At 53.6% G+C, this 10,762-nt stretch overlaps 1 protein-coding gene across 2 annotated transcripts; it reads right to left on the bottom strand.

The window, feature by feature from the left end:
- Positions 1 to 2,273: 2,273 nt before the first annotated feature.
- On the bottom strand, positions 2,274 to 10,172 carry KRT71 (keratin 71). Of its 2 annotated transcripts, XM_061419114.1 has the most exons (9): positions 9,524 to 10,172; positions 6,846 to 7,060; positions 6,328 to 6,388; positions 5,722 to 5,817; positions 5,211 to 5,375; positions 4,887 to 5,012; positions 3,983 to 4,203; positions 3,304 to 3,338; positions 2,274 to 2,485 (listed from the first exon to the last, which is right to left on the bottom strand). In XM_061419114.1, the coding sequence occupies exons 1-9, from the start codon at positions 10,148 to 10,150 to the stop codon at positions 2,274 to 2,276; spliced, it is 1,758 nt and encodes a 585-aa protein (XP_061275098.1). In that variant the 5' UTR covers positions 10,151 to 10,172. The 2 variants fall into 2 exon arrangements, with proteins under 2 accessions (XP_061275098.1, XP_061275099.1); XM_061419115.1 differs by lacking the exon at positions 4,887 to 5,012.
- Between the last annotated feature and the right edge of the window lie 590 nt (positions 10,173 to 10,762).

The raw sequence follows: 10,762 nt of genomic DNA, 5'->3' as shown, positions 1-10,762 counted from the left end.
TCAGTAACCACAATCCAATGACCTTGTAGACTCATGTAACATAGTGGCCACCCTACTTGCTAGTCATTGTCATTAGTCCTTCCCCAGAGCCCTCTCATGCTCCCCAAACCAAGTCTGCAGTGCACATTCAGCCCAGCCATCCCACTCTCAGACCTGCCAAGCTGATAACTTAAGTCCCGATGAGGGGCCTCAGTGCGTGGCTCCTGTAAGAAGCTCCTGCAAGAAGCTTCACTCACTCTCTAGTACCGTGATCTGCTGTTCTAGAAAATGGACCCAGAACCCAGAAACACCCTGCCCACTCAGAAGACCTCCATGAGCCCTGGGGCAGAAAGAGACAAGGGAGTGGTCTTCGCTCCCTCCCCACAACCTGGTTGATAAAACAGCAGCATCTAGAGAGACAGTCTCTATCCCCACATTTGAGAATCTAGCATTTCTTCTAAACTTCTCAACCGGAAAGTTCTTTCTGCTGTCTCACCTCAGTCCTTACTGCTGCAAAGGGAGGAGAGTGGCAGAGATAGCAGGTGTTGTGTGACTCCTTTACTGAGGAAATGGCAATGTCTCTACCCAGTTCTGGAAGCACACATACACACCAGCCTCACCTTGTCAACCAGGGAAGCAAAACTTGCTTCTGAGTCTTGATCTGCTTGCCCCTCCTCTACCCACACCTGCTGAAAGGTGGCATTGACTTCCTGGTTGAGGGCAGCCTGGAAGCCCTGGCCAATGGTTACTTCCTGGGTGGTGGGGGGTTCAAGCCTGGCCTTGTGGCCTTGCTCTAAGCCCAAGCCACTACTCTCGAGTTCTATCTGCCAACCTAGCCCATCCATCCTATTATCCAATCCCTCCTCTTCCATCTTTGGAAGCCCTTGTGAACTCCAGGGACTTCCTGGCTGAGGTTTGCCAGCTCTCTACGGTCGCTGTGGAATCCATCCATCTGCCTCCTTACAGTCCTTCCCACCACAGGGCAGGAATGGCCTCCACCACAGTGGGAGCAGGACAGACAAGTATCTGGGGAAGCGCCAACTGCACAGTCACGAAATCTCACAGTCTGCCCCACACCCAACTGACTCCGCCCCAGCCTGGGCTCAGGCTCTAAAAACTTGTTCCCTATCTTAGATTTTCTAAGAGGAGCCAGGGGGTTCGGTCCCCACCACCTCCACCCTCCTTGGGAGATCCACTGCCCTGCCCAGAGGCCAGGACTGTGAGAGTGAGGCACAGGTTGAACAAATGCAGATAACTGCCTGCCTAGCTCCCACCATCTAGGAAACAAGCAGTTCTCAGAAAGAGACCAGAGTCTCTGTCAAGAGCAGGACCATTTCCGCCAGTGGACACAGGCAACACTTGTTGAAAGCTGCAAACCAGGCCACACACACACCCTGGCTATGCTTTCCTTTTCTTTCCCCCACGCCCTCTCCCTCTCTCTTCCCAACTCTTCTCCACACTTCATGTCCCTACAGCCCAACATGTGCTCCCAGCCCCTCTGCCATGTGGGCTCAGAGAGCATCTTCTTTTCTGCTCTACAGAGAAGATTAACCTGGAAATACGGGCTGCCCAGGTGATATGCCGTGGTGTAATGTGTGTGTCCGTGTGCCTGTGTGGCATCTGCTCACATGAGCATCTGAACGGAGGTCCGTGCGCGCACCTTGACCACTCAGAGACCAAGCCATCAGATCGTGCTGTTTATTGAGGATGCAGTGGGAGGGTCTTTAAGGGGAAAGGAGAAATGAAGGGGCCTCCTCTTCCCTGCTTGTGGGTGCAGGATAGAATGAAGAAGAGTCCCTGAGTTGTACTCGGTCCACTCAGAATGAGTCGTGAGCCAGACAGGGTGGGGTGGGGATGGTCTCGTTTGGTCGTCTGTCCTTCAGCCCTCTTTTAACTGAACACAGAGCCCTCTCCTACCACAAGCAGGAGCTGGGACAAAGGCCCCAGTGTGAGAAGAGGGCCTGGGTCTGAGACCCACGGAGCCAGACAGAGTAATCAGCAACTGAGTCAAAGGCTGTGCAGAGGACGAAAGGCTGGGAGCCCATGGCATGGTTCAGGGACCACAGCCAAGGAGGCAAACTCCAGCATGTGCAAGGAGGAATTTCACCAAGCTTAGTTGTCCACACCTGTCCAGGTTCAGTAAGACACAGTCTGGAGAAGTGAGCGGCCAAGGCCAGCACCGGAGGTACAAGAGCAGGCTGGGCGGGGTGGGGGTGGGGCTGACAATGGGCTGGGGAGAGGGCAAGTGTGCGAGCCAGAGCGGGGACGCAGGGATGGCGGGAGGGCAGCGGACTCTACCGACTGGCTTTCTTGGAGGGGGCACTCAGGCTGGAGCCCTTCCCCAAGGCATCCTTGTAGTCGGTGGTGCTGCTCCGGCTCCGGCTCTCCCCGCCACGGACACTGCACACTCCAGAGATGCAGCTGCCGCTGTTGGCCACGTAGCCTCCGCTGACCGAGCTGGGCCGGAAGCCATAGCCGCCGCTGCCGCTGGTGCTGCTGATGATGGCTGCGCGGGGAGAGCAGAGGGGAGAGCAGGGTCAGCAACCCGCAGGCACAGCTAGGGCCTGGGCCAGAGGAGGCCGCCTTTCCCCAGGACAGGTGCAGCTCTTCTTGGAACAGCAGGTTGGCTGGGGGACCCAGTCACAGTCAACTCCCTCCCCACTGGGGACAATATTGCAGAGACTGCTCCCCCCATGCCCTACGCTTGGTTTGCCCAGCTTATATTCAATCCAGCTGATTCTTAACTCTCAGAGGTCCACCTCTTTGGTCCAGGTACCCACTGACTCTCATGTCATTCTGGACACCTCCTGCCTCTTCTGTTAGCCTTTTCTCTAAACTTCTCAGTCTCCAGCCTCTTCCTCCTGCCTCCTGCCAGCTGTCCTCCAGGGGCATCTTTGGGAAGCTACGATTTAACTCTTAACCCTGGTGAGAAATCTAGAGATCTAACAACTATCAACTTGACCTCCAAGGTCCATCAGTCCCCCAGCCCGGGTCTGATCATAACCTCGCAACCTGGCTCTCCGGGCCTCTCACCCATACTCATTGTCTTGCACCATGTCCTTTGTTTCCCCATTCCCATGGTGAGAGCCTTCCTAGCTGCCGTCCCCTGGGAACAGGGAGAAAGTGATAAGTGGGAAGGAGACCTGGGTTGGGAGTCAGGAGGCCTGATTGCTTGGCCATGCCCCACTATCTGGATGTGTGATTTCAGCCAAAGGTTTTCCCTCTCTGGTCCTTAGATTGCTCATCTCCACACGTGGGGTATAACTAACGCCCTTTCAAGTCCACAGAGTGTACAGTTTTAGGTCCAAGCATACAGTTACTTACAGATGCTGACAGGGGAGGGAAATTCTCCTGACATCCTGTTAACAAGGGGAGAAATAAGAGCAAGCAGTCATTCAACCTGCAATCTATTAACCTCAAAGCTAGTGCCCCCACCAGACTAACGTGGGTTTCTGAACTCGGTAGACACCTATGGAAATTCCAGGGCTCCTCTGGCACAGAGCCTGAGAAGCTATGGGGACACCCTTGAGTCTTTGGGGTAACAAGGCAACCATCCAAGTTAAACCTAATGAGGTTTAACATCTGAGAGACAGCATGACACCTCCCAAAGGTCAGACCCAGGCATTGATCTCTTCCTTCTCCCAAGAGCACTGGGGATGCTGGAGTGGCCGCCCATCTCTCACAAGCTCATCTTGGACCTGGGCAGTTAAGGAAGATGGAACAAGTAATGTGTTTTTCTTTTTCTTTTTGGCGGGAATGGGAGTGTGCCCAGGTACACACAGGGAAGTTGTGAGGATTGAATGAGCCAATCCACGTAGCACAGTACCTGGAATGAAGTAAGCACTCATGTCTGGGTAGGTATTATCAATTCTATTAATTTCCCTAGCATCACCACCTCTTCAGTCCCCAAGAACTCATCTTTTCTGGATTAGGATGTGTTGGGCTTTCTCTTTGGGTCCTTCCCGAACCCCCGGGGCCTTCCTGCCAGAGCGTCTCCCGTTACCTGCACTCCTCACTCTCCAGCAGCTTGCGGTAGGTGGCGATCTCCATGTCCAGGGCCAGCTTCAGGCTCATGAGTTCCTGGTACTCACGCATCATCCTGGCCAGCTCCTCCTTGGACTGGTGCAGGGCGGCCTCCAGCTCGTCCAGCTTGGCCCTGGCATCCTTCAGAGCATTGTCACCCCTCTGTTCGGCATCAGCGATGGCAGTCTCCAAGTTGGAAGCCTAAACAGGGAATTGGAGACCAATTGGAAACCAGAAGCGCTCCCCAGAATCATCCACATCCAAGTCCCACTCATTCTCTGAGATTCTGAAGCAGACACGCCCACCTCCACCTGTCAGACCTCCCTGTTCCTCCCTTCTAGTTAGAGCCCTTTCTGGCATTGGCAAGTCCTTCCTTAGCTTTAGCTTCACTGTCTTGTGTTTAGACATTGGTGGATGAAAAATAGTGCATTCTGCAGCCTGATAAATTCAGCACCACTCAGTTCCTTGCAAAGTGATTTATTTGGCCAGCCTATGCTGAGAATACAAAGTGAGTGAGAGTAGAGCTCAGCCTTCTGCTCTTGACTTTAAAGTCTGAGAGAAGAGACCACTGGAATACTGTACTGAAGGTACAATGTCAGTGGCTGCCCAGGTGTGTGGGGTCAGAGACAAGGGCGTGGGGAAGGAGATGCTCTAGGACCAACTATTATTTCCCAAGTGCTTACCATACCCCCGGCACTTGAGCCACAATTGAGACATCCCAAGGATGCCTGCTCTAAGAGTTTGATGAGGTGACCTCTTTGGCCCCTTTCCCTTCCTGGGCAGAGATTTGGGAGTCTGACACCCTCAGCCCATTCATCACCTCCGCCCCCACCCCCCACCAATTGTGCCCGTCTGCCCCAGGCAAAGGCAACCAGCCATCTCACCTGCTTCTTCACATTCTCAATCTCTGAGCGGATTCTCTGGATGAGCCGGGTGAGCTCTGAGATCTCGTTCTTGGTGTTTTTGAGGTCGTCCCCATGCCGGCCGGCTGCCAGCTGCAACTCCTGGAACTGGGGACCCAAAGAAAAGAGCCATGGTTAGGGGTGATGAGTGTGTTGTGGGAGTGCATGGTGGCTGGGGTTGGTGATGTCATGGGGACAGGCCATGCTGGACACTTAACTGGATATTGTCTCCACTCTGAGAATGATCTGGCCTAGCCCTCCTGTCTAAGGGGGTCACCCTCCCCGGCCTAGCTTCAGCCAGCTCACCTTGGTCTGGTACAGTGCCTCAGCCTCAGCCTTGCTCTTCAGGGCAATGTCCTCATACTGGGCGCGGACCTCGTCAATAATGCTGTCCAGGTTCAGGTCACGGTTGTTGTCCATGGACAGGATGACAGACATGTCACTGATGTGGGACTGGATCTGAGCAATCTCCTGCGGGGGAATCAGGGATGGTCTCAAGACGTGACTGATGGAGGTCAGCAACCTCCCTCATAAGGTGAACAAATCCCAGTGATGCCATTTAGAGGCTGCAAACCAAGACTGCTGCTTACGGTGCATAGCGAGTTCCCTCCAGGCCCCAGACAGAATCCCGCTGCCATGGAGGTAAAGCCAGGACCATTTCCCTCCCACCCAGAGAGTGGAGATGAGGAGCCTCTCAGGGCTGGAATGGAGATGAATAGATGAGACCAGGGGCCTGGGTGTCCCTCCTGGGTGTCTCAGAATAGAGTCTTACCCTAATGATAGCATTCAGAGGGGTGGAATGGAGAGATAGACTTACAGCTTCATAGAGACACTTGAAGAACTTGATCTCCTGGTCCATGGAGTCCACCTTGGCCTGCAACTCCACCTTATTGGCATAAGCTGCATCCACATCCTGAAAGATAGCCCAGCCATCCCCAGGTCACTGCCACTGCAGCCAAGGCAACACATACCGCAGGCCGCTCCCTTGCACGGGGAACTAGCCACCTCTCCTCTTTGGGAGGCTCATGAGAAAGGGGAGGAAGGAGCAGAGGGCCCAGCCCTGCCCCATCCTGCTAGTGGGCTCTCTCGGTAGTAGGGATGGGGTGCCCTGCTAAGAAAAGGAGCCCCAGCCAGGCTGCTATCAGTCATCCTGTGGCATCCGAGCCAGGCCTGCAGCTTCAGGGGACTTCTGTGTGCTGTCCTCTGCTGTTCTTCACTGTGGGAGAATTCTGCCCCCATTAAGCACTCAAGAATGCCCCCATCCTCTCTGTCTTTTTTGCCTTCTCTGGATAGTCTTGCATCGTGGTTTTCCCCTCACCATTTCAGAATAAGCTCACTTTCTTTGAAAGCAGAGCACACTGGCAGGCTCAGCTCCACCGGATCGCAGGCCAGCCCCAGACCCCAGACCAGCCTACCACCTCACCTTCTTGAGCAGCACAAACTCATTCTCTGCCGCTGTCCGCCTGTTGATTTCTTCTTCATACCTGTGGGAATGCCAGGGCTTTTTCGGTTAATATGTCTCACTGAGAACCCTTGCTTGCCCAGGGAAGATCCTGAGCTGGGGGCAGTGTGCTTGACAGAGGGCACAGATGCTGGAGGGCCTGCAGAGTCCAGGACCTGTGGGGCCAGCCAGGCAAGAAGGCTTCCTGGAGGAGAGGATGTGATCACCAGTTTTGGAAGAAGGAGATTTTGGAGATTCAGCTTCAAAAATGAGGAAGAGCATGTGGCATGAACATCCTGAAGGAAGCCACCCATCTGTCCCAAGTGCCAGGCCAGAGGAGCAGGGAACAAGTCCCAGTGCTTTCTTGGGGTGATTCTGCTTGGTATGACAAGGAACACTGCCCCCTGCCTCCAAAAACTTCAAGCTGGGGTAGCTGCCCACTCCTGCTCAAAAGGGACAGGGACAGTCATGTAGCTACAGGGAGTCCCCTCCCCACTCACCTCTTCTTGTAGTCCTCCACCACGTCCCGTACGCTCCTCAGCTCTGAGTCCAGCCTCACCCGGTCCCCAGACAGTGTCTCCAGCTGCTTCCGCAGGTTGCTGATGTAGCCCTCGAGGATGGGCTCCAGGTTGTTCTTACAGTTGTTCAGGTCCAGCTGCTGCAGCAGCTCCCACTTGGTCTCCAGCACCTGGTTCTGCTGCTCCAGGAACCTCACCTGAAACCCGATGCCCAGAAATGTTGAGCTTCCATGGAAACCATCACACCCATCACTTCTAGGGTGCTGGGCAAAGTGGTCCCCCTGCATTTTCTCCTCTACCCTCACAACAGCTATTTGAGGTGCATGCATCTTTAACCTTATCTTGTGGAAGGGAAACTGAGAAGTTGACCTCTCCCAAGGTCCAGTGGTTTAATAAATCTCAGAGCCCAGAACTGAACCCAGATATATGTTCCAATAACCCGTGCATCTGGTCACTCTGAATCCAGTATGGCCAAACCAGTCCAGGGCAGGGGGGAGCCTGAATTTACTGCAACAGAGTCAGGCTGAATCCATCTTTGGAAAGGCTGACCACTCAAAAGACAGGAGTCTGCTCTTCATTTTCTAGTATTTCATGATCAAGAGGCTCAATAGACCAAGAACTCCTGGGTGTTCTAAGGAGTCCAACATCCAACGTGTTCTAAGGAGTTGGACATCAGAGTCCAACTCCATCTTTCTCAAGGCCTCTTCCTACTCCCCTAGTCCTGCTCCTCAGAACCATCTTCCCTAGAGCAAACTTGGCTCATGGAGCAGATGGACAGACAGAACTCCCATGCCGTTGCAGCCTCACTGGGCCAGGAAACTGACCAGAGCTGGTGGATCTGCAGCCAGCGCTCTTGTTTGGTTTGGGTTGACTTTTGGTTTTTCTGTTTTGAATGTGACTTCTCTTAATCATATGTGATCGCAGCTACTTTAAACAAGGTTGTGTTCCTTAAAGTCAGAAACACAGGACATCAGAAAACTGTCTGGGCTTCAGTGTTGAGGTGGGATTGGTCAAACAGCTTGCTTCCAGCAGATCCTCCAGCATTTGGTCTGGTTTAAGCAATCCTGACTCTTTCAAGCCTATCCATAAGACTGAGTATTCACCACAGGGAAAACCCTACACCCAGGACACCACAATGCACATCTGGACTCCACATCTGGATGGCTGATAGCATGTACTCATCGTCCCTGGCTTCCTGGGATTGTGGGATTGTACTCTTCTAGGGACTAAAATTATTTGGGAAACCTCCAGGCTTTTGAGCCCAGAGGCACCCCAGGCAGACCACCTTTTTCACAGAGGTGACTTCTTCATGCTTGTCTTTCTTTCCGTGTCTCCAGACTTTCAGTCCTTAATGAGGTTTGACCAACTCAGCCCAAGGTCAGTCCACTCTCATCTCCCCAGACCCCAAACCTCAGAATACTTTGCTCTTCTAGATGTGAAAAGGCTTAGGGGGTAAGAAGCCACAGAGACAGTGCAGCCCCTGAAGTGAGCAGAGGCAGCAGGAACTGCTCCAAACTGGAGTCCAGAGCTGTGGTTTTGATGGCCGTTGACTGTCACAACATAGGCTTTGTCCTGGGCTGACCCATCCTTGGTGCCTGACTGTCATGTAGTCAGCAGAGTCCTCCAGTGCCCAGTACTGGGTCTGGAGTCAGGAGGCTGAGCCTCCAACTGCACCTTCCTTTGCCCGGAGATGACCTTGGGAATGGTATTGCCCCGTGCCTTTGCTGACTTGCAAAATGGGAGCAATCATTTCTTATCTACAAAAAGGCAGGACCTATCTGGACTGGATGATCCCTTGAGGCTTCTTCCAGACCTTTGATTTTTCTCCTTCTCAACACCCCTCCTTCAGCTTTCAGAGATTAAAGTGATAATAAAAGTAACCGCCATCTGGGGAGTACTTAGCATGCATCAGGCATCATGCCAAGATCTTCACATGCATTTTCTTTCACAAATCTGAGAGTGACCCCAAGAGGTAGGTTATTATCTTCATGGTGGAGATGAGGAAACAGAGGCATAAACAGGGTAGATGACTCTCCACCCGTCCACACGGCTGGCTATGTGACTGGCTTAGCCACACAAAGTCACACAGCTGGTCAGTGATAAGGCCAAGGTGGAAGTTACACAGCTGGTCAGTGATGGGCCCAAGGTGGAAACCAGGTCTGACTTCAGAGCACGGTGGAGACCTCATCCCCACCATGCTCTTCTGCCTCTCAAGAGAGTCCTCATCCACCTAAACTAATGCCCATGGCCAAGCCACCCATGAAGGACCATTCGCTGGTGCTCCCAGTCCTTCTGTGGAAGGACTAGAGGATGAGATCAGCTTGCAGTGATAGGAGGAGGACAGCTTCCCTGGCCCCTTCCTGCATATAGCCTGCTTGGGCCCAGGCTTAGCAGCAGCACCAAGCTGGCTCTCAAGAGTAGGAAGCAAGGGTCTGTCTTCTCTTTGGAGCTCCTTTCAGTAACCCTGACAAGCCTCTGCCAGTAGAGATTGACCTACCTGTCTTTTCTCAGGGAAGACTATACGGGAAACCTTAATTCGGTCACCCTGGATTCCGTGCCTTCTCTTTCTAACCTCAATCCCTCTTGCTGCAACAAAAGCACATGTTCCAAGAAGAAAAGACAAGGGCTGTTTGCAGGTCCCCAGGTCCTAGCAGACCCACCTTGTCGATGAAGGAGGCGAACTTGTTGTTCAAAGCCTTGATCTGCTCCCGCTCCTGGGCACGCACTTTCTGGATCTCGGGGTCCAGCTCCACGTTGAGGGGGGCCAGGAGGCTCTCATTGACAGTGACCTGGTGGATGCCTCCAGGTGGGCACACAGTTGGGCACATGGGCCCCAGGGCCACGCTGCCAAACATGCTGCCAGCGAAACCACTGGCCCGGCCCCGGCCAAATCCATAACCTCCACTCTTTCCACTGCCGCTGGCCACGTTGAAGGAGATGCTCCGGACGCCGCCCAGGTTGTAAAGGCTCCGACTTCCGAAGCCCCCGCTGAGCCCTTTGCCTCCTGCCCGGTAGGAGGACGTGCTGCCTCCGGAGAGCACAGCTGAGCAGCCGCTGAAGCCTCCCTTGGCAGCAGCTCCCGACTTGCAGGTGAATTGGCGGCTCATGCTTCTGGTGGAGATGGAGCTTGGATGCTGGAGGAACGAAGGCAAATTCCCACACAGTTCTGCAGGTTGTAGTGAGGACTGGCAGGTGCCCTCCTTTATATGCGCTTGGCACTGGGGCTCGTGGCTGGCCAGTTGAGAGCTTAATTCATGGGTTTGGCTTGCCTGCGAGCAAGAAGTCATTTTCTCTGTGCTGAGCTAGAGATCAAGCCTCCCCACCTCTGAAACAACATGAAACCATCAAATTGCTGGGCTTGCAAGCCTTGCTCATGTAATTTGGGTCTTATCTAATTAACCTGCTGTTATAGGGTAATTTGCCCCAGGCCCCAGCCTCTCCAAGGGGGTGTCATTGGCTCTTCATCATCTCTATCCTGATGAATCTTCTCTTGGCTGTGGGCTTCCTCTTAGGGATCAGGGGGAGCAGATGGACTTCCCTGGACAGGGAAGGTTGCTGGGTAGAATATCTGGGAGCTCTAACCATAGCTGCGTCCTCTTCTTTCATGGAAAGGGGCCATTCATTGAGCTGTTCACACTTCCCCCAGGCCCTCTGAGACACACCCCACCCCATGGCCTCATCTCCTAACCCACAGAAGACAGTAGCTCTCTCTGGGGAGTATCAGGGGTGGAGTGACCCTCTCCCTGGCAAGTGACATGAACAGCCCAGGCCAGAGTCAACCCTGGACACAGCGGGTCCTTGAGCCTCTGTAAGTTCTCCAAGAAATGGGATTGCCACACTTCACCTCTCTCAAACTCTCAAAATAAGACGGGTTAGAGGCTGTGCAAGGGATGTCTAGG

The sequence above is a fragment of the Bos javanicus genome, chromosome 5 (assembly GCF_032452875.1).
Source record: "Bos javanicus breed banteng chromosome 5, ARS-OSU_banteng_1.0, whole genome shotgun sequence".
Taxonomy (NCBI): Eukaryota; Metazoa; Chordata; class Mammalia; order Artiodactyla; family Bovidae; genus Bos; species Bos javanicus.
Note: the sequence above shows the minus strand (reverse complement) of the source record. Positions and strands in the feature narration are given on the sequence as shown.